The sequence below is a fragment of the Pomacea canaliculata genome, linkage group LG4, assembly GCF_003073045.1.
Source record: "Pomacea canaliculata isolate SZHN2017 linkage group LG4, ASM307304v1, whole genome shotgun sequence".
NCBI classification, from domain to species: Eukaryota; Metazoa; Mollusca; class Gastropoda; order Architaenioglossa; family Ampullariidae; genus Pomacea; species Pomacea canaliculata.
The window spans coordinates 1,005,493-1,028,483 of record NC_037593.1 but is presented as its reverse complement, the minus strand read 5'-3'; the positions used below and the strand labels follow the sequence as shown (position 1 = coordinate 1,028,483).

Genomic DNA, 22,991 nt, shown 5'->3' with positions numbered 1-22,991 from the left:
TTCACATGTAGCATGTAAGTCAAAGCCTGTTGGCGAGCTAGTGGTGTACTGTGTATCTGCTGTAGGAGACTGACTTCCACACCATGTCAAGTCATGGTGAGAGACAACATGCTACACTCATGCTGACCGTCACTATCACCTCAAAGAGAAAAGACTGGTTTTATTCAACAAAGTTTACTTCTGTGGTACGTGACCCATGTACAACTTACACATGTACAACATAATTACTGTCTGTATTACATGCAATATACAAGCTGCAATGGAGATTATGTCACATGACGTTCTTGCTGTGTTTCTCTAACCCTCTTTATATTTTAAACTGTATATTTTAAACAAACAAAGGACTGGATATTTTAAAAAACAAATTTAGGCTGATCTTTAAAAAGTACTCACTTCTCTTACCTTTATAGTAGTTTTACATTCTGTCTACAAGTTTTTCCCTGAAGGACACAAAGTCTCAAAAATAAGATTAAGTAATAATCTCCCCCTGGTTTCCATTCTGATGCAATTTTAAAAATAACTCCTTGCACCTCATTAGTGATGCAATAATCACTACAACAAAATGGTGTCCAATCATTTAAGACACAATCTGACAGCAAAACTGTCGATGCCATCAAAACTGTATCAGACTGAAACTTAAGCATTTTAGAAACATTAGACTTGTGTTGCCATGATAAAAATTTCCCGTTAAAATGTTTTGAAGTCATTAAAATAAAACCCTTTGAAGAACAGTGCCTCAAAGTTTGGCAATGCACAATAGCTGCTGTACAAACAGACCTATTTTAAGTTCTCTTCTGAATACTTTATAGCCATTGTGATTCCAACAAAATACATCAGCATGCTACTAAAGGCAGCGGGCAAACAATTTTATATAAGAGAAATGACTGCACACAGTAAATGTCTCTGCTGTGTATTTATACTAGACAGTAAAATTCTAAACAAATCCCCTATTTCTTAATGTTTTCAGATATCATGCTATGCCACTTGCTGAGGAATAGATCAATAAATTTCTTTTTAAGCCAGACAGTGATGTGATGCCAAGATACAAACTGGATAAAGAAGAGTAACAGACTCAGGTGACCCTTGCTGATCCTCTTCAGCCAAGTGTTTGGTCTGTTGCTGAGGTTCATGACAGGCAAAACTAGTTCCAATCATTCAGTTGTGTGAAAATCAGATGGCAAGTGTTTTGCCAACATGCAGTTGCCTTGACAGTTGAGTTGTGAACATAAAAATATCCAAACTAATAGATGCCTACACATAACTTAAAAAAAAAAAAAAGCAAGCTTCATGAACAAATGAGTGAACCTTGGAAATAAATGAGATGATCTGCACAATATCCTACAACTGATACCTGGCACAATGTTATTAACACCACGGCAGTGAAAGAAACCACTCAGCAACAAATGCTATTGATCCTAGTAATACAAGTGACAGACACCCAGCAATACAAGTGATAGTTTAAACTAAACCTCCTTACCTGATGTGGGTGATGAGCTGAAAAATAAATTCTAGACATAAATTAATTACAAAAAAGAAATCATATTTCCATAAATAAACTGGAATGAAACGTACAATTTTTGTTCTCTGGATTATGTAACATAACCAAAACCTGCTGCTTATATCCTTGTGAACAAAGACATGCACAAATATTTTAAAGTCCTATAAGTGTTTGCTAATGTAGGTAGCTCAATGAACCTTATGAGCACGTTGTACACATTTGTGCAGCTTTCTGGAATTGCTTAATTCATTCAATACAAACATATTAATGTAGCTGTAGCTAAGACGACTTTTGCATCTGTCAGAGCAAACTGTATAAGAAGAATTCAATTTAACTAGCATGGAAACCCCAGACAAGTGGTACCTACACACAACAATATTATTTTTATAGTGCACATCTTCCAGCTTAAAAACCTTGATACCACAGCGATGCCAACTGCTTTAATAATGCACTCAATCAAAGCTTTTAAAAATCAAGCAAAATTCTCTCTGTGGAAGGGATCTTAAGATGTGGAGCTTGTTCTTGTGACTGCCATTCATATGATTCAAGAACACACATCATAAACTTTCAAACTCTGAAAATGTTTACAAGTGTCCCAAATAACTGCAAGCAGTCTTGGGTTGTTCTGACTTTCTGAATTTCTTCGTTTTCCCGGTAATAAAAAAGTATCAACCTTATGCATAATATCAAGAACTGATTTTTAAAAACAACTACTCCAAACTGCAGTGGCAAAGGCAGTGGCTTGGGGAAACTTGCTGTTTGATGTCTACAGAGAAGATCCTGGAGCACAGGGCTTGCACTGTGAGCCTTCAACTGTCACTGTCCTGGGTTGACCACTTTGCCTCATCAAATTACCCTAATGGTCTTCAGCTCCCAATACTTGAAGGCTGCAGGTCCTCTCACATCATTGCTACAGGTCATAATAAGCTGATGACCCTCCTTAATCCACCTTCACTGAACAGTGTGAGGTCATCTCAAAGTATTTTGCTTTCCAATGTAGCTGCAGTGCTACTCATGTTCTGAAACTCGCATATAGCCAAAACCCTTAAAAAATGATCAAAAGAAAAATTCAAATCAACCAGGAGGATTGTGACAAGAACCAAGGTAAGCTCAAAAGCAATCATCTCTGAAAGAGACAGTTGACAAGTTTTGTGAAAATCAAGTGGCATTTACAATTTTTTTACAAAGCTGAGCATGTTATGTATGCCATGGTTTATTTAGTTTGGAAAATTGGCTTTGGCACCATGAAGCTGTCACTGTCATGGTTTATGTAGTCTGGAAGGCTGCTGGACATAAAGTTATTACTCTAAGTCAGGTGTGGGAAGTAACTGGAATAGTCCAGTCTAAACAACATCAAAGGAACAATCATCAGAGCATGTGAAGAATGGTAATGTTGAGGACTGTATTCCAGAGGTTCCACTATTTCAATATTCCCTTAAGTTACATCCCATGCAAATTCATCTTCTGTTTAATATATGCATAAAAACTTTTCACTCTATGTATAAAATTCTTGCTAAGTTTACATGACCAGATTTCTGGACTACTATTTAAATTACTAACTTGATAACTGCAAGCAGGATGCCATAAGGCAAGCCCAGAATCACACAAAATTTCCAGATCACAATCGCTGAAAACTACATTGCAGCTCATCAAATGCATCATAACATCATCACAAGAACATCTTCACCTAGATCTCACTCTTACAAGAGATTGAAGGGACACTCACAAACCACTTCAAACTGAAACCTCACAAGTAATTTAAAAGACGTATTTTGTTCTTTTATACTTATATATACACATGCACACTCACAAACAAATGAATCATATAGGGTGGGGTTTCTGTAACCCTGACTTTCTAGGACATGTGTCGTGTTTTCCAACTACTGCAACATGAATTTACAATGGTGACACTTTGAGAATTGTACAACGTCCAACTGGAGCCAAGTTATAAAACAAACTCTTATGAGTTCAAACTCTTAACACCAATTACAAGTCATAATTTATAACCAACATATACGATCTGTTATCCATGTATTTAATGCATGAAGAAACCCTTTCTACTCGGTCCCTTATTTGAAAGGGGTGAGGCAACCACGTGATGACATACCATCACATACAGCACTGTAAATTCAGTGACAACTGTGAGCGTCCAGTACCAGAGAGTCAGTGTCAGTGTCAAATACCAGGACTCAGTGTCTCTGTTGGTGTGAAGAAGAATGCATCATGCCTGTAACATTACCAGGAAAGAGTCTGGCTGTGCTTGTCTGGAGACATTCTTCACACAAGCTTTTCTGCGATTACTTTCTTACATTTCATCTGGCATACCATGACAACAAAAAAAGGAAAACACCAATGTGTAAAGAAAGTATAATGACTTATGCACCGTGACTAAAAGTATGAAAAGAAATGAATGGTTTTCTGTTGCCCTTGTCCTGACAATCATGCTATGAGTAGCCAGAAGATGAAAATGATGGCCACCCACAGGAAAACTTTGGACAAGAACTGTTCTTCTGCCTCTTGTGGCGAACCCTGGGGGGCTGCAACAAACAGTTACATTTATTTACAACTCATCTTTTCTTACATGAATCTTATTACTTTGCAGATAAATTTTTTTTTTTTTTTGCTACTGCTGATCACAATAATTCTGTTAACATCCGATGACCCCCAAACTCGCCCAGATTCCCCATACTCAAAAGAAATTGAAGCCTCACTGGTATTGTCAGACTTGGAAAAGAACAGTAGAAAGTGAGGCACAGGACATCGGAACCGCATGGGATCAGCTGAAGGGAGCTGCCCAAAACCGGATCCGCTGGTGAGGTGCTGATGCGGCCCTATGCTCCTCAAGGGAGCAACAAGGAATAAACTAAAACTAAACACGGGTATTGCATTAAAGTCTACCTTCACTTGAACCAATGGTCAGTCCATAGTCCCCAGAAAAAAAGCAGATTTTTTTTTTCACTTTTTATATATGTAGATATTTGATTTGCAAATCCCACATGGCAATCTTGCATTACTGCGTTTGCTACTGTAAACTTTCTTTCCCCTCTTTATTTCTATTATGAGACTGCATTCTCAATATTCAATAAGCTGCAAATAGTGACTGCATAAGTATCATAGAAGTGCACACACAAAAATTTATTAGGAATTTTCAACAGGCACTGATAGATGGCTGCAATGGGTAATAAGCCTCCATACTTTCTTTGCTCATTTGTGTGCATCCTACTTAAAGAGATTGAAAAGGCAAAATAAAACTGCTTAGAATCTCGTAAAGAGTGGGACCAATTTGAATCTCGTCTATTTTAGAGTCTGTTCATGTGGAAAAAGTTGAATGTTTTGTAGAATGTTATGTTTAATAAGAGAAATTGCACAGGACTCATTTGCTAAGACGAAGTCTCCTTCTCCGTCACGTGACCTTATGACCTATGACCAAGACTGCTTACCAAATGAGACAGACTGTTTTCTATAATTTTTAAAACTATGCTTTGAAAAGTTCACTTTAAAAGCTAAATTAACTAATGAGACACCACTGATCATGAATTCAAATCCTAGCAATGATCACCGACACTTCCTGTCTGTCTTGGTTCTATGTCACACGCAAGTTTCTCTGCTGTCTCGGGAAGCTATCACGGTTACTCTGCGGAAGGACACAAGGGTCGATTTACCTGGATTTTTTCAATTTTTATAAATATCAGTAACCTAAATAATGCTAATAAGTGGTAATAAAGTGAGAAACGAATCATTTATTTCTTCTACATTACTCTCGTTAACTGCAATCGTAACTCAATATAATTTTTAACCATTTGATTGTCACCACAGCCTTGAGTATACCTTTAAAGTAGACATCACCACTAAAAATAGTAAAACCAAGATACAAGCATGACATCAAGCAACAAGTATTCATATAAAAATGGACACAGTGAATTGGGAACAAGCAGTCTGGCCATTCTCATCCACGTATGTGTCTTATGCATGAGTTGATCATATATTTGTAGTGTAGCCAGGATTAATAAATGCAGATAATGTGATTTTGGCTACAGGAACTACAACTAACTTTCGTCAGGTTTTTTTTTTTTTTTAATGGATCAACTTTGCAGCTCTATACATGAAATACAACATGAATAATTTGCTCAAGACAACCTTGCTTGGACAATATGCATGGCTAAAAAGCCAATTAGCACTTAATGCATCTCAGACATTCAAATTTACTAATTCAAAACTGACAAATATAATTTTAAGATAAATGATAAACTAAGTAATGCCCTCTCTAACAGTGATAAATACCCATGTTCTTTAAACTTGCTTACTTCTTTTAAAAAAAAGTTTTAGGCTTTGCAGTTTTATGCGAAAATTCGTAAAACAGTGTATAACAATTTCTGAGCTGTTTAAATTGTTTTCAAACTATTTTAAGCTGCACTTCTGCTACATATCACTGCCATCAGCATCAGCCAGTCCATAACCAGCAGGCAGAGCTACTAGATGGATTGTTTACTTGTCAAATTCAAGTTTGATTAATTTTATTAATTAATTAACTTGCATGTGTGGCAGATCTGGCTGGTGAGCATAGTAAATACCGTGGAAATGCCAAAGAGTTTAAACCAATCACATGTAAGTCACATTTGACAATTTTAATCCAAGACAGTAGATTGATGAACATTCATTATATCAGAGCTATCTGTACTTGTGTTAGTAGTCAACATAATCTCTTCAATAGTTATTATCATATTGGGTTATTGAAATCCAAACTGCTCAAACAATTCTTTGTAATTTTATTTTGTCATGAAATTTCCTGTTTATTTACCTGTAAACACAAGTTTTTCTATGAAACCAACTCTGAAAACAATGGATATCACTATTTTGGCAGATTTGGAACAGCTTTGAGATGTTTTAAATTTAGAATCTCACACAAAATGTTTTATCCAAGCAATGCATCTAATTAGTATAAAAGTGATTTTTAATAATGTTTCTTAATTTGCTTCTTTTGAACAATTTTAAAGTTGAGAAACATGTACAAGCAACCCCTTGAGCTTGGCTTGCATGACTTTACCTTTCAACATGTCTCGGAATGGCTAGTTTAGCCTCACATTTAGGAGCACTTTTTAATGTGTGGAAAACATCAGTCTACATAGATACAAATGTTGCCCCATGTACTTACGAGGTGCAGGTCTTCCATCATTAAAGTTGAATGCTGAGGCAAAGATGCCAAAAGGAAAAGCTCCTATTCCAAAGGAAAACTGAAAACCTCCATCACCACCAAATCCAAAGTTGTGAAAAGCCTAGAAACAAATGCAGAAATTTCAGCAGTTTGCAACAGCTGCTATTCATTTGATGCTGCTTTAGATTGTACTGCCATTTATGATTTTATGGCAATTTCAGTAACACACTATCCAGCAGTCTTTCTTTCCCTGCACAGCACACTCCCAGCATTAGCATGTTCTCAACTGGCTTGTATGTTGATTCACATGCATTCATACATAGTGTGAAGTGGATGCCATGACTAGGAGTGCATCTTCACCACACCAAACACAGAGGAAACATTACTTTGGTCTAGGGCAGTGGTTCTCAAAGTGCATAAGTCAGGTGGTCTGCGGCTGACAGTTGTCATATGTCGGCAAAGTGATGTTAAAAGTGATGCATTCCTCGCATTAACATTTTAATTACAAATAACGTAGTTTTATGTCCACTTATTACTATACTACTGTCACAAAAGGACATTTAGTTTTGAATTGTAATGAAACAAATGCAGCAATTTAAATTTGAAATTCATAGTACAGACTGATTTTTAGGCCTTGGTGGTCCGCCATATTTTTTACTTAAGTGGTCCGGGGTCCAAATACTTTGAGAACCACTGGTCTAGGGCATCTGTCAGTCATATCTACAAGCTACTTTTGATTACTAAACAACACCATGACGAGCTTTCAACTGGCTTTTAAGTTTCTCTCTTATCATTTAAAACTGGAAAAGGATGAGGTAACCACATAAGCACAGCAAGAGATGGTTGTTGGTGAAACACTAACCCCCGAGCCTTCAGGTTCAGATCTCTGTCCTGGTGGTCTTGGTGGCAACTTTTCTCTTTAAAAAGAAACACACACAAACAAATAGTATATCAGAATGTGGCCCGTTAATGGTGAAAGAGAGGATGAAAATAGCAGAGGTACCAGAAAATGTGAACTTGCATTTGACTGCATAAAATATAAATTATTTCTACTAAAAAATCTGGCGTAGAGGAAATAATAAGTGACTCTTTATTACACATTAAAATTTTGTTCTATACATGCACAATGATAATAATACCACCATCACCACTCCCCCCTTCTCCACAAAAAATTCTCTTTCAATGAGAGAAAGATACAGAAGAAAACTAAGAAAAGATTAATCATTTCCTGAACCAACCTTGGATCTTGTGGATTTGGATTACCTCGACCATATATGGGGATCACTTTGTCTTTGCTTATTCCAGCCTTGCACACAGGGCATGTCGGTCTCTGCCGCCTTGTTTCCAACCACTGGTGCAAGCATGGCCAACTAAAAGAAGATTGGTCTATATTTGTTTCTTATGTTAAATAAAAATGAATGATTCTGATGATGTATAAACTTAACAACAAAAGGACAAAAGGACTGGAGTGACACAAACATTAGCACCAGTGATGGACAGGCGAACATACTTGTGTTCAGCATGTGTACCAATATTTAACACAAAGAGTATGCTCAAATGAAGTTAACAATTTAAAAAAGCATATAAATGTAATATATAGATATGAGCATTTTGTCCGAATGCAGTCTTTATTTTTCCTTGATTAGTATGCCCTAATTTGCAAAAAGTAAAAGTCTAATACTTCAGTACTACGTAAATCTAGTGTTCCAAGTCATCTCTCCTGTTCACACTAGGTTCACACTTTATTTATTGGTTATAAGTCATGGGGGCATTTTTAGCCATATGCACAGATTTGCATTGGTTGTATTATGTAGTGGAATAGGAAAATAACTACACCAGTCTATTGCTGTGTGAAAAAAATCAACTGTACTTAGCGCATACACTGTACTATTTTTCATTAAAGATTTTACCCCAGGGTAAAGTTTTGATCTTAAATCCGATGACAATCCATGTATTCGACTTCGCTGATTTCTTAAACATTCTAGTATGTTCTATTTCTCAGCAAAACAAAGCACACACGACTGCTATATTGCATTGAATTGGATTGAATCATTCAGAAAAAATAAGAGAATAGGATAGCATGGCCTGTGCTAGCAACATTCTCTACTACTACCACCGACCGAACTACTCTCTGCTCAATCTACGCACACACATACCAAAACAAATGTCCGCACATGCTGACAACTGGGTCGTTCGCTGTTTCAAGACAAATATTACATTCATAGGTTCCTGCAGAATCTTCTGTCGTCGACCCCTCTCCATTTGAAGACGGGGTGTTGTTTGTTGTATCAGTACTCATTGTGAACTTAATTTTTCACATCTTACGGAAACCTAAGATTAACAGCGACTGACGTCCACTGTGATACGTTGCATTGCGCATGTGCACACGGGGCAAGGGAGATCAGCCAGTTGCCTCCTTGTGCTTTCACAGTTACTCCCCGTGTTCTGCCCTGGACACACCCTGTGGGAGTGGGAGACTGTCCTCAAGACACCCTGGAGGGTAGTGGACTCCGCGGTGGTCACAGGAAGACCTGACTTACGAAGGTCAAAGACTAGACTGATCGTCCTGTACACGACCTGCTGACTATCGCCCACTAGAGACAAGAGTGGTGGCCCTGTCTGCTGCCGCGTCCATGTCGTCCCCACAACCACAGCCCACAGGTGACGGTCAAGACACGACTGACTGAGGCACACAGACGGTTCCTTGACCACAGACCACACATCAGACAAGTCTGTACTCGCGACCTTCGTTGACAAAAGTCTAAAGGGTGCCCAGCCTAATTGTTATATCAATGTCTAAGTCTCTTAGTTTGAAACGATTTTTGAAATTTAAGTTAGGCTATATTAAGTATCATTTGTTTTTCTTTCTTATCTTTACATATTTTAAGAATATTTATATGAACTTTTACGAACAAAAGGCTCGTGGACAAAATAAAGTGAAAACCATTGGCTAGGGGACAGTCTAACGATTTTATCAAGAACTCAAGGTTGTGTTTGAATATGTTATTATTCCTGGTATACATAAATCTCAAGATATCATTTTGTTTCCAAGATGCTGCAACTTTACAGCTGTGAAGGAATTTTGAGGTATCGTAATGGTTATAACGCGCAATATCACGACCAAGACAGATCTCATTCTCTGTGCAGGCCAATAACGATAAATGAAAGATAACAGCCAGGGGACAGTGATCGAGGTATGTAAAGACACACTGAACAACATAAAGATGAGGTACAAGATAACAGCCAGTGGACAGTGAGGTACGTATAGATACCCTGAAGAACATAAAGATGAGGTACAAGAGTAGAATGTAAAGCAGTGGATGAAGGTATGAAGGGATGTAGACACTATACACAGTGTAAGATGGAGTCGTGACATGACTGTTAGCATGACAGACAGTGTTGCCAGGGAGTTAAGAATAGTAATTCAGGGACAGTACTTAGTGAACAGATATGTGTGTTCACAGAGCGTGTGAATGTAGCCTTGTAGTCTGAGCGGCGAATGTGATGAGGAAGAGAGTTCCACTGCTTAGCAGCACAGAGGGAGGACGTCCGTTGTCCGTATGTTACTGTCTTTGTGGGAGGGAGGACAGAATGTCTGTCTGATGAGGAGCCAAGGTTTCAGGCAAGAGGCAAGACAGACAAGATTTCAGTAAAGTAGTGGATGGAGGAGTATAGAGTTGACAGCTTGTGGTCTATTCTAGTTTTAACTGGTATCCAATGAAGAGAGCGAAGAAGTGGTGTGACATGTTCACATTTACGATCTGGAAAACGAGACGAACAGCTGAGTTCTGGACTTTCAATGAGGTGCTGTGGACAGCTACCAAGAACAAATGAGCAGATGAGAATGTTGGTGGTTGAGATGGACAGAGTATGACGAATGGAGCTGATCTTCCACAGCTCATAGAAAATGCAGAACGACAGATGTGAGAAACATGTTCATCAAGTGACACGTCAGTAGACATTACGTTATGTGTTGAAGTAACAAAAGGAACATCGGCATCGCCTACCAGAACAGAGACAGGCAGCGAAGGGTGAACTCTTGCTCTTTGAAAAAATTAAATCTTCTGGGTTTTTTTCGTCATTTAGTTTTAACTTGTTAACTAGTCTAATGTCAGAAATACAATTTTGGATGCTCTGGATTGCTGGTATACAGGTGAGAGTCGACAGCATAGGATTATCAAAGTTATAAAAAAAAATGCCGGTAAACATTGACTTGTTAACAGTTAATTCGTGTTAGTACTTTGTAAAGAACAGGTCGTAGAGCTCTGCCAGAAAAGGAACAAAACTCATTTGAGAGCGAGCAGGAAACAGGGTATTGAAGCGTTGTCAGGATACTCGATCTTGGGAATGAAGCCGTTCTCTCCCCAAATGGAAGCTACATGATAACCTAATTTTTGTGATTGTGGACCACCCGGTAGATGCGACCTTGCCAAACGGGATGTGGCCAGCGTTTGTCTCAAAAAATTAATAAAAAACTTCCGCAACGCGAGTCAGGGAAGACGGTAGATTAATAAACCCCTCTGTCCGGCGAAGGTTGGTTTTCTCAGGGACCTACATATACTGCTTTTCATTTCTCTGCAGACTCAATCATAACAAAGAAATTTGGTACGCTGACTCGAACTTGGAAAAAAACAACAACTCGCACACTTCATGGTTTTAAAGTCTATGTATTTTTTTTCAAAATAAATTTATTTTCAAAACACTTAACTACTAAATTTACACAAACTGTACTCAACTGCTGACACACCGAGAACCTGCCACTAATTGCACAGGTAGAGTCTCTGCGCGCGCACACATACCCCTCTTCCCTCCCAACTTGACTACATACAATAACAGTACCTCCAGTGAAAATGGGGAAAAAAGTAATGCGAAAGTTCACGCCTTTAATAAAGCCATGTTTAAGAAACTCTTTTTTTGTGTGTGTTACACGTGAATGTTGAGAACGATGATTAAAAAGTCTGAAGTCTGGCCATTGAATTGAACCTCACTCTTAAAATTTCGATTTTGTATCCTCAAAAGATAGTTTCCAAAAATCACAAAATGGTCAAGTTTCTACAATGTATTTTAAAGTCATAGATGTTATTGTCTGTTCGAAGGTTCGAAGATGCAAATGCCTGTAGGTATAAGTTCAAGTCATCGATGTCCCCAGGTACTGGGCCTAACAATAAGTTTACAGTTCTTTTTTGAACGGTCGATGTCGATGTGAAGCCAGGTGTGAAGAAAGCTGTCACTAGTTTTCTCTCTTTTTCTCTCTCGTGGAAGTGCCCACAGCCTTGTTGGCCAGGACGACAAGCCATGCTCATGTAGTACAACCGTCGGTCTTTTAACTGGCCCGCCTCTTCGAGTGTCCGTACACATAACTCCTGCTGGGACTTCTGAGAACAATCTCGAAAAGAGCAATGTGTGCTTAGATAAGTCACAAACCATACCATACAATGCACCAGTTAACAAACATCTTAAACAGAAGTTGCATGGCAACGGTCGCTACTGTTTACAAATGAGAGTGCGTTGGTCAAGCGTTTCGCATGGGTGAAGTGGGCAGTGTCAGACAGAACGAAAGCTGAGCACAAATAAGCAGACGTTACAAAACTACGTGACAACACTGTGGGACTACATTGCGTGACTACACCCTGAGACCACACTACGTGACTACACCCTGAGACCTCACTACGTGACTACACCCTGGGACCACACTACGTGACTATACCCTGGGACCACACTACGTGACAACACCCTGGGATCACACTACGTGACTACACCCTGGGACTACACCCTGTAACCACACTACATGACTATACCCTGGGACCACACTACGTTTCCACAGCGAGATCAAGTACAGTACGGATAACCAGGTCTGTGGAAAGTCATCACTGGTCCCGCGGTAGATGGTCTTTCCGAACCCCTACATTAATCATTAATTGTAATCGTTTATTATTTTTCCAACATAGTCTTACACGTTGTTATTTGACTGGCAGTGTCTACATTTCGTTTAGTAACTTAAACTAGACAGAAAACGTGTAAACAACCAGGATCTACAACACTGCATAATATGAGCATTTGAGAGCTGTGTACACGTGAGTGGTCACTAACAGGGCAAATAGTGTCAGATCAAACTATTCACACCCTTTCTATAGGAAAATGTCACAATGGACGCGAAAAACTCGACAAAGAAACGAAGATTACAGACAATACAAGGTGTATATTCTTCACCCCAATGCACGTTTGATGTCACAATCGTCACAGATTTGTGTACAATTATTGGAGGTAGCAGTAAGTCTAGTAGTGGTGAAGCCTAGCTTTATGTTTTCCTCGTGATGCCCTTTCTTTTTGCTTTTGCTTAAAAGAAAAAGATAACGAACAAAAAGTTACTGACCAAAGCCGGACCCCTCGACAGCTGTGGGCCTGGGTACAACATCCCTCCCTGCCCCTCCCTCTTGTCAGGCCTGCGGATAACTAGAAAGAGCACACGGTATGTTAATCAGGGAAGACAAGAAGTGTGTGAGAGAGCTGGAGCTGGAGGACAGCCTGCACCTACTGGGGAACAGGAGCAGTACAGAAAGAATGGAACTACGAGGGTGATGAGCGGCCTGCAGGTCGTCTCTACCTGCCTCATCTTGTTTTTTCACTGGTCAGAGCGGAACCTAGCTTGAGAATTCTTTAGCATCAGCAGGCGCTGTCTCCAGCTCAGCTGCGGTTGTTGCAGGCAACACAATTTTCAACATGAAAATTACATGAGCGTTTAGAATGACCCTGCTAAATTGTCTGCTCTCAATGGCCAGGAAGGTTGTGTATATAAAGTGGACAGGTAGCTGTGGGTGACCTGATGGTTATAGGAGAATGTTGAAGGGAACATTCCCCATATTACTCATTACGTGATTACCATAGGCTGGGCGATCAGCAAGCGCTAGGTTAAGGTGATACAGTTGGTAAAACTACTTCAGGATCATTGTGGCTGAGGACCTGGCATGAGGCGCACAGCTACAACCTAGCGACGTGGTGTGCACCCAGCCTATCAGCACTTTAGTATTGTGACAAACCGGCCTTTCTTGGCGAAGTGCTGGAATATGTGCTGGAACCAGAAGGCGCCGTTGTCCTTCCGCAAGAAGCAGATGACTGCGGGCAGCATGATGAGGACGTTGCGGAGGTATATGATCTGCGTGCTGAAGGTGAAGGTCAGCATCCCGGAAGACAGCCACGTCGTCATTCCCGCCAGAATCACCACGCAGCTCTGCAAGTAACCATCACAATTAGTGCTGCGTCTCAACCACACCTAAGCCTCACTATTACAAACTAAATGTGGTAGCTGTCTGTGCCAGGTGTCGTCCGGCGCCGTCAGCGCTTTGATGCGGTATGTGACCCCGCCTGACCTGCCGATGACCGCCGCGCGGCTGTGACTAGAGCCGTCTACTCTAGATCATTCTAGCAAGTGCATGAGCAAGTGTGACTGACGCAAGCCTTGGTAACTGGAATGTTCGATGTGAGACAGCGCATGTGTGAAGAGATGCGGGAAGTTTCTAGATAACTTGTACAGTGTACAGTGATACCTCGGTTCTCGAACGCCTTGACTTTCGACCAAATCGGTATTCGACCAGGAAATTCGAGAAAATTTTGTCTTGGAATCCGAACAAATATTTGGAACTCGAACATCCGAACGTCCGAGTTGAGCCGAGTTGAGCCGAGTTGAGCCGAATGGCGTTCATTCGACCCAGCTTGCGTCATCAGTGACAATAACCATCCCCCTTCCCTCCTCCCTCCACATTCATTCCCTCCTGCCATAAAGTTTGGTACAGGTACAGTAAATGAAACACAATTTACTGTACTGTACAGTACATTTTGTTTTTGTTTTTGTTTTTGTTTTAATAAATACACTTTTATTTCTTTTTTCTTGTTGAGACTCATGTTTTTCTATATATTATATACAAATTAGGCCAATAAATAGGCATTTTCTGGGGCTTGGAACAAATTAATCCAGTTTCCATTATTTCCTTTGGGTTTCATTGATTCGGTTCTCGAACAATTTGGTTCTCGACCGTCCTCCCGGAACGAATTATGTTCGAGAACCGAGGTATCACTGTATATAAGCCCTGAGTGAGAGTATTAGAGGAAATAGTCGCGGAGTGGAGACAGAGTGAGACTAGCCGATGGCTTCATTGTTGTGTCGGGCGTGTGTCGCCTTTAGTCAACGTTGAGGAGTGCGTGTCGCTGTTGAAGTAGCAGAAGTCGCTACTAAAGTAGTCAGCGTGTGTCGCTGATTTTCCAGCGTGTATAACATGTGGACATTGGTGTACAAACTGTAAAGTTCTTCCTTCGAACTATCTTCGACTGCAAAGACTCAGTTTCTTGGGGAGGCTGACACCGTAGATTAGGATCCGAAACGAGCCATTGACAATATAGGCACCTAGGACTTATGCTTCGTTTACTTCAGGAGTTAAAAGTGTGCCCAGCTGCAAATTTTGTAGTACATGTATCAAGGGTTTGTGTGAGAGAAAGAAAGGTTCTTACCTTTCAGAGGACGCCGAGTGGTTTAACACGATTTGCATACTATGCGCAAAATAGCTTTTTTTTTCGAGCAGTTGGGAAATATGTAAGACATTTTTGTAGACAGGTCAGGTTTTGTGTAAGGCATTGTATCGACAGCTCCTATCCGGGTATAATTGATACTTTATCGACTAATCATTAATCATTTTCTCAAAAGGGCAGTGTATGTGTAATGTGTTTTTGTTGATATGCGTGTGTGAAGACATTCTGTCGAAGTAGATGTAAAAGAGTTGTTGACAGACGAAAGTATCTAAGATATTTATGCAGACATTGCACATCGTCGTCACATTAGACCAAGTGAAGCAAACTCACTAAGAAATGGCTCAGGATGACGGCGCGCTTCTCGTCGCCAAACCGGAAGCGACGTGCTACCCATGAAAAGGCGGCGTTGCCAAGACTGACGGCGCCGTTTAAGCGGTACTGGTACACGTGCAGATCGTCCAGCTCCAGGTCCTTAAAGACAGAGAACATCTGATGAGTCATGTGGTCCGCATGAGGCAATCACGCCACCTAGCCCTTCCAAACCAGGCCCTTAAAGACGACATGCATGGTGTGCAATCCTCCCCATCCTATTGTATTTGTGATTAGTTTAGTTGATAGTGCTGCTGCTTGTTGCTGTCAAGCAAAACACGGATGATGGACCCCAGCTTCATCTAGTACACGTGTTCCTTCGTCTTAAGTTCAACTCAGTTTTCAGTTCACGGTTTTCACAAACGTGCCCGGCTTTGCCAGGCTAATAGAGGAGCGAATCGGAAGGTTCGTAGAACCATTGTTCAGAGAAAACAATTATTGAAATCGAAAGTAATGATGCTTGCAAAAAATGTAACCTAGCCACGGAAGCATTCCCCTGACACGAAGAAGAAAGAGTTAAGAATGTAGGTAGATGCTATTGTGGGAGTGACCCAGAAAACAAGAAACGTTTGGCGTGAGGAGGCGAACAGTGCTCATGGTTGTGGTAAACCTATCACGAAGCCCACGAAAGATGTTGTGCCTGTGTAACGACACAAGATGTCTCAGAACTTACGTCTCCTTGTGGTTTGTCCAGAGGCAGACACTGGGTCTGGTGGTGTTGATGAACGGGTGTCTTCTACGGCACATGTCTCAATGGATTGGCAGACATTTTCGTGATTTTTTATTTGTCGAAACCAGCGTCAGTTGTATATGTTTTTATTTTCCATGTTGTTTTCATTTAGATTTGACGTTCAATTATTCGTTAGCAGACGATCAAACACCCGCTGGTGCAGGTTATCAAACAAAGAGTGAGCCAGTATGTTCCATTATTCTTCAACAGTCGTCGATCAAACCAAATCAGTCGAGAGCACAATATGACTTGAGATTTGCGATCATGGAAGATGTTCGGTGTATGTAGTTTTATTAAATAGTCCCAGGACATCGAGTCTTACAGGAAAGGGCCTTTCAAACCAGTCATGAATTGTGACCTTAAGCGCATGCGCATACCATGAGGAGACGTTGGTTCTACCTGAGACATCGGGTCTCATTACAAGGGCAGACTTGTCGAATACCTACCGTCGTCGAAAAGCGTTCTCATACCTAATTATTAAGGAGTACTGAGTTCCCAGAACTGGTGTAAAACGACTGGATGGTTTGGAAGATACCCTCTTCAATGTCGAATTTCCGCATCACATGCCACAACCTGTAAGTTTCTGTCGAGGCTTCCGCGATAAATTCCTCCGTCATTGGTGTTAGGGGTTCGGAATCACTTTCAGCATAACTTTGCTTGGATAGCTAATGAGGTTAATCACTTGGTAGTTCGGGCACTGCCTCTGGTTCCCCTGTTTTTGGTAAGGGTATGACCAGGGATTGCATCCATTCTCGCAGTTATTGTTTAGTTTTCCATATTTTCAAACATAGGGCAGTATGTTCGCTGTCTCCTCTCCTGAATTTGAGAAACTCCACTGGAACGTTATCGACCGCTGGAGACTTCCCACCCTTCAGGTTGTGGATAGACTGTTGGACCTCCTTGCGTAAGACCTGTAAGTATACAGGGTCGTCGTCCGTAGCCAGGATGTTACGGTTCTTCGCCAGCGGGAAGTTGTCTAGGTCAGAGCAGTTTTATGCCTATCTGTTTAGTATAGCTTAATCACATGGCGTTGCCAAGGTATAGGCCGCATGGGAAAACCCTCATTGTCTTTTTTCTCATCTGGAGGCTGGTGATGTATTGCGGGCAGCTACTGAGGGATCAGGCTGATGAATAGTCACCCAGTTCATGGTTAGTGTCTCCCCTTCAGCCTCACGCGATGCACCAAGGAACAAAGCATGGATGGCATGCTGCAGCGTAATTCTTCTGGGCGACGTCCCTGATGATTGCGGAAATCAAATGCGAGGAGGTCGTGGAGCTAGGATGGAGCGAGGAGGAACAAGTGGTCGGTGCTCATAAAAGCGCTTGGCCAGTTGCGACTTCACGCATGCTTTGCAGGAACAAGTGCCGCTATGACTGCAAGTGGAAGTGTCCAGCAGAATCATGACATTCCACCCGCTAAGCTGATTGTCCCAAACCGTCTAGCTCATTTATGGGACGGCTAAGTTCTTCGAGAGATCGTTGGCCGAAGATGAAACGTAAGAAAGAATAAGTGTGATTTGATGAACAGTAATTAACAATTTAACAAAATTTACATCAGCGCATGTCTGCTGTAGTTGACTTGGCAATGATCGACAATATTTACATGGGGATATTTGTATTTGCTTTAGCTAAGGTATTCATCTTCAGCTCAGGAAAATTTCTGATTTCGTACTGCACAGCTTGTTGGCTTTGTTTTTAATATGCGATTTTTTGGGAAGTGCCATGTCTAAGGTCCAGAAATAATTCCCTAGTCTGGACAGCATTAAGGCAATCGTTTGTATTCTGGGAAAGAATGTGCTCATGATCATGAAGGTATTTCCGCGTGGTGGTGCACACATACACGACGTCCAAGACACAACGCTTGTTAAAATGAAATGTGCACAGCGACAAAGACATGACCGCACATGGACATCAAAGTTACACTAAAGTGCGCTGTTATCTCTTTGCCGCACTGTGGTTTAAGCAGGTGGTGACACACTTGCTCACCTGGATGTCGGCGATGACGAATGGGTGAATGATGTCAGCCAGGCCCAGAACGAGGTGAAGAAACATGTCCACAACCAAAAAGAGGTTGATGTCACTTGTTCGGATGTGGGCGTTGACCCGAGTGCCAGTTTTGAACATCTGCATCCCCAGAACCACGGCCCACAGGGTGGTGGGAATAGTGCTGTAAGCTAGATGCTGACACAGGTGTACAGCACGTCAGTCCCGCGGGGTTTTTTCGTGATTTCATGTTAGCTAAATCGACTAACAACGTCTTTGTAGTAAGCGAGTCAACAAGTGATACTCTCATAAGCATATTTTATCAGTGTAACTAAAATCTTAAAATAATTTGAATGTTCCTAGTAAATGCTCATGATATGCCATCTAATTGTTGGTGTCCTTGTAGGCTTGCGGCTGAAGTATGATGTGCGGTATTAGTTTCTGTAGTCTTGTAAGCTAGTGGCACTGAAATAGCAATGCCAGTCATAAAGCATCTTTAATCTCTTATTCTGGCACTCTGTTAATATAAAGTATTGTACTAGTGCCAAGTCCCCCTTTAGTCGGCGTCAAATGGTTGTTCCTTTCGTAAACACGTTAATGTCGTCTAAAGAAAATGATCATGTCCAGAGAAAATGCCAGTGTCTACAAAAGATGCCCATGTCCGAAGATTACATTTCTATTTTATTTTCTGCGGCCTCCCTCTGGAGCCCGCCCTGCAGGTCGTCTTTCTTGTCGTCCTTGTTCATGTCGGTCGCGGTGACTGACGTCATCAAAAGTTGTGTAATCACAGGAACAAATACTAACTGCTCGTGTGAAGCTATTCGTTCCGTGTGCCATAATCATGACAATGGCAGAGATGGCGTAGGTCTGCAAAGGAAGAAAAATTGCATTCTTATAGTGGTGTGAATACATACATTTGTCGGCACATGTCTTTGGTTAGTAACCGACTTACACGTGTATCATGCGTGCTCATTAGAACATATGAAGGAGCTGCCCCTGATGACGATATTGCATGTTGGGATGCTGGAAGACCATAAACACCACAGAATATTTTAAGAAGGTTTGGTGTGACCAGTCAGGCTAACTACCTAATCCCGGACGCTCAGTGCTATATAAAGGAACTGATTTTGAGCTTTACATTAATTAGGTACGAGTTTAGATCGAATCACCAGATTAACTTGGACAGTTGACCCTTTTTATACAGGTCGGTTTGTAAGAGTTTTCTGTTTTGTCCCTACGCGGTGGTGACTCGAAACAAATGCAAACAAACAAAACGTAACAAACTCAGCTGAACATGAAATAACGCAGTCCTGCGTTCAAAAGCTTCAGTATGAAGGCGATCATAACTAGACGTAATGACCGAAGCTAACATTGTCATCGTGGGCAACTTACGATAAACCGAGAGAAGCTGACAGCACTCCTGGTAGTGATGTCCACAGACTTGCGGATCAGCAACCAGCTGACTGTCGTCGTCAAAAGGTTAACAACTCGGATCTTGGCCAAGAAGATATGATGTATGTCCAGAACGATCCCTCTGCTGTACTGTGGATGGGAGAAGTCAATAAATAAAAGTAACTGTCTCTTCATCTGTACCATTTTTTAATGCTTCCTATGACGGCTGTTCTAGCCTGCTGGCTTAGGTCAGTTTTACAATCGAGACTTAAAAAATCAACCTGAACGGTTTGCGTTTGCAGATATCAGTAGATCTAGGCGATATAAAACTAACCTGTAAATTTCAGCCTTCCAAATCCATCTGTTAATTAATTATCCACTACGATTCACACCTGCGATCAACGAGCACCGCTAAGAGTGTACTACGTCACGTTGGTACACCATTCACAGCATTGCCTGCAGTCAACACAAATCAGAGAGAGAGAATGAGCGGCAGTTGAGATTATTCAGACGCTGACAGTCTGCATTTCTCGTGGTTCTGAAAAACTGCTACTTTAGCACGAGAAATGCCAGTTTCAACGTCCGAATAACCCGACATGTCGCTCTGATTGGTGTTGACAGCTGGTAATGTGAATGGTGTACCAACGTTACGAAGTACACGGTTAGCGTGACGTAGTACACTGTGTGGTGTTGACGACTGGCAATGTCGTGAATGGTGTACCAACGTCACGTAGTACACTGTTAGCGGGGCTCGTTGATCGCAGGTGCGAATCGCGTACTTTGGCAGCGGTTAATTAATTAACTGATCAGTTTTGGAGGCTGAAATTTACAGGTTATGTTTATATCGTCCATATCTACTGATATCTGCAAAAAACGCAAACCATTCAGGTTGGTCTTTAAAAACGTCACTTGTAAGGGTTTATCAAACAACGCTGCTGTAACGAAACAAAAATGGAATGGTCCACTTGTATTTTTATAACCAGAAGGGAACATATCCCAGATAGCATTTAAACATTTTATAAACGTTTACAAAGGGTTCTTTACCATTTGCAAAAGTTTATAAAATGTTTAAATCTAAATATAAATGTAGAAACTGAATAGTTTCTAGATCTAACTGGTTATGTTAATGCAAGTAAAACGTGTCTGACATTTTGACGGTGAATCAAATTATTTCAGCAGCTGTTATTCAAAGATTCCATCTTCATTGTCTACATCAATACCATATATATCACACATTTCGAGAATGGCAATCCGCAGTGGTGTTTATTAGCGAGAATGGAAAATGTCACTTCATGACGGTGGTACGTAAGTACAGAGACTGGAGAATAATTAGCACTTTAGTTTGAAGCACAACGACTAGAAATTCGTACCTCATTGAGGACATCGGCGGTGTACCACAGTGTACAAGCACCACCCAGCACGGTGTACACAGCGTCGACTACAAGGACGTGCGGTAGTTTGATGATGCACAAGATAATCGCTGCCAAGCAGCTGAGGACGATAGCTGACAGTTCCATGGTAAAGGAACTCTGCGTCTCCATGATGCTGCACTCAACGCGTGGACATGCAGTGCTTGTTGCTCAAGTGTTTGTGTGTCATCCTGTGAGATCTCTAGTCACCTTGGACCACTCCCCACAGTTTGTTTCCGTTTGGCGTCGCGCGCCCCCTGTCGGCAAGGGGAGACTACTCCACACCATCGTCTTCCTACGCGCTATTTTTAGCCGCTTGGATCTGCAGCTCTCGCCATCAATAAGTTCTTTCTTTTTAGAAACTGTCATGCGAAGTCTGCTGTTCACTCAATTATTTTTTACTTCTGATATCAATAAATGAGATGGCAGTACATATTGTGGGTATGGAAGGCTGCTGTAATTACTATAATTACAGACGACGGGTGTGGGTCATGGCGGTTCCTCCTAATACAGCGGTCATCGGGTTCCCAGCGATGTCCCGATATTTGTATTAATCACATTCTGTGTGCAAAAAAAACAAAACAAAACAACAACCACAACCCACAAAAAACCAACACCCCTCCCCCCGAGTCTTCTTTGATAATGAATTTGTTTTGTGCTATGTGTAAGAGAATATAGCTCTTCCTTATTCTGTTACCATCGTAAAGAAAGATTTGTCTTTTCTCTCCATCTCTCGGTTCCTCTACCTTCTTTGTACTTTGTGAAAAATCACATCTCAAGCACTGGGTAGGATGGGAGTGGGGGGCAAAAGATATTCTTGTCCCCTCAGTTTCTTTTTTGAGGGGACCACTGCCCATCTTGCCCCTATAATTCCTATGCCACTGTGTTCTGAATGGTTCTGAAATATATATATAAAAAAAAACTATTACAGAAAAAAAACATAACCCTGACAAAAATCAAACGATTTATAAAGATTTAAAATATATTTCTGATTCAGACGTGATAGACAAAATATCGAAATACTTGGGTATTTGTCCATTCCCACCCAGCCACATCAAACCTCATCACACTGCAATAGAATGAATCGAGGACATTAGAAGGTTGTTCGGGTGTAATCAGTTTTATTTCAGTTCTGATAGTTAAGGTACCCGTATGCGGCAGACTAGATGTAAATGTAAACTAGAAAAAACACGCCAGGTTGACACTTTATACACTACTGCCCTTACTTCACCCATACGGTCGTGTTTTTGTTAACATGATCATCCTCTCCAAGGACGGCAGCTCCGTGTCAAATATCCACATCAGGATCGCGACAACAGCGGTAATGGCTAGACTAGATAGGATGTGGCATAGCCATAAGATAAGGTTCACTATACCAAGTACAAGCTGTACAAACCCCTGGTAGTACCCATCCTGCTCTACGGATGTGACACGTGGACTCTACTCGCCGAGACGGAAAGGAGAATCCGGCCATTGCTGAACAAGAGCCTGAGGAGGCTGCCCCCGGATCTCATACACAGAACACAGAACCAACGACTTTGTAGGAAACAAGATGGCCACACTCGTAGGACACCAGGAACCTCTACTTTCAACAGTCAAGCGACGTGGCCACGTGACCCGGCACGACCCGGCACGACACCCTGTCAAGGTAGCCTGGAGGGTAGTGGACATCGCGGTGGTCGGTCAGAGCAAGAACTGACTTTTGAAGTCAAAGACTGGACTGGTCGTCCTGTACACGACAACTCTTTCCCCATATTTTTGCTTTGTTTATATTTTCTTGCGTAGAGTCAAGGCGGCCTAAGTACAGTTCACGCATTACGTGGATGTCGCTTCTTTGGATGTCCACGTGTCGAGGTCATTGTCCTTCACCTGTGGTGCACCAACCCGGCCTAAGGCCAAAGGCCAAAGGCGCTACGGTTCGTTGTCCTTGACGTCATC

At 41.3% G+C, this 22,991-nt stretch overlaps 2 protein-coding genes across 5 annotated transcripts; both read right to left on the bottom strand.

The window, feature by feature from the left end:
- Nucleotides 1–158: 158 nt before the first annotated feature.
- Nucleotides 159–9,046, bottom strand: LOC112561783 (E3 ubiquitin-protein ligase RNF185-like). Its single transcript, XM_025234503.1, has 5 exons — nt 8,807–9,046; nt 7,889–8,020; nt 7,513–7,567; nt 6,651–6,771; nt 159–4,035 (listed from the first exon to the last, which is right to left on the bottom strand). Exons 1-5 carry the CDS (start codon nt 8,947–8,949, stop codon nt 3,938–3,940), a joined length of 549 nt encoding a protein of 182 aa, XP_025090288.1. The 5' UTR covers nt 8,950–9,046; the 3' UTR covers nt 159–3,937.
- Nucleotides 9,047–11,297: 2,251 nt separating this feature from the next.
- Nucleotides 11,298–21,335, bottom strand: LOC112561780. Of its 4 annotated transcripts, none has more exons than XR_003098719.1 (8): nt 21,015–21,334; nt 19,645–19,794; nt 19,057–19,119; nt 18,256–18,450; nt 15,501–15,641; nt 13,688–13,878; nt 13,024–13,103; nt 11,888–12,025 (listed from the first exon to the last, which is right to left on the bottom strand). XR_003098719.1 is itself a non-coding variant. In XM_025234499.1 (7 exons), exons 1-7 carry the CDS (start codon nt 21,183–21,185, stop codon nt 11,784–11,786), a joined length of 1,164 nt encoding a protein of 387 aa, XP_025090284.1. In that variant the 5' UTR covers nt 21,186–21,335; the 3' UTR covers nt 11,298–11,783. The 4 variants fall into 4 exon arrangements, 2 of the variants coding, with proteins under 2 accessions (XP_025090284.1, XP_025090285.1); XR_003098720.1 differs by having other exon boundaries at nt 11,899–12,036; XM_025234499.1 differs by lacking the exon at nt 13,024–13,103 and having other exon boundaries at nt 11,298–12,036; nt 21,015–21,335.
- Nucleotides 21,336–22,991: the final 1,656 nt, after the last annotated feature.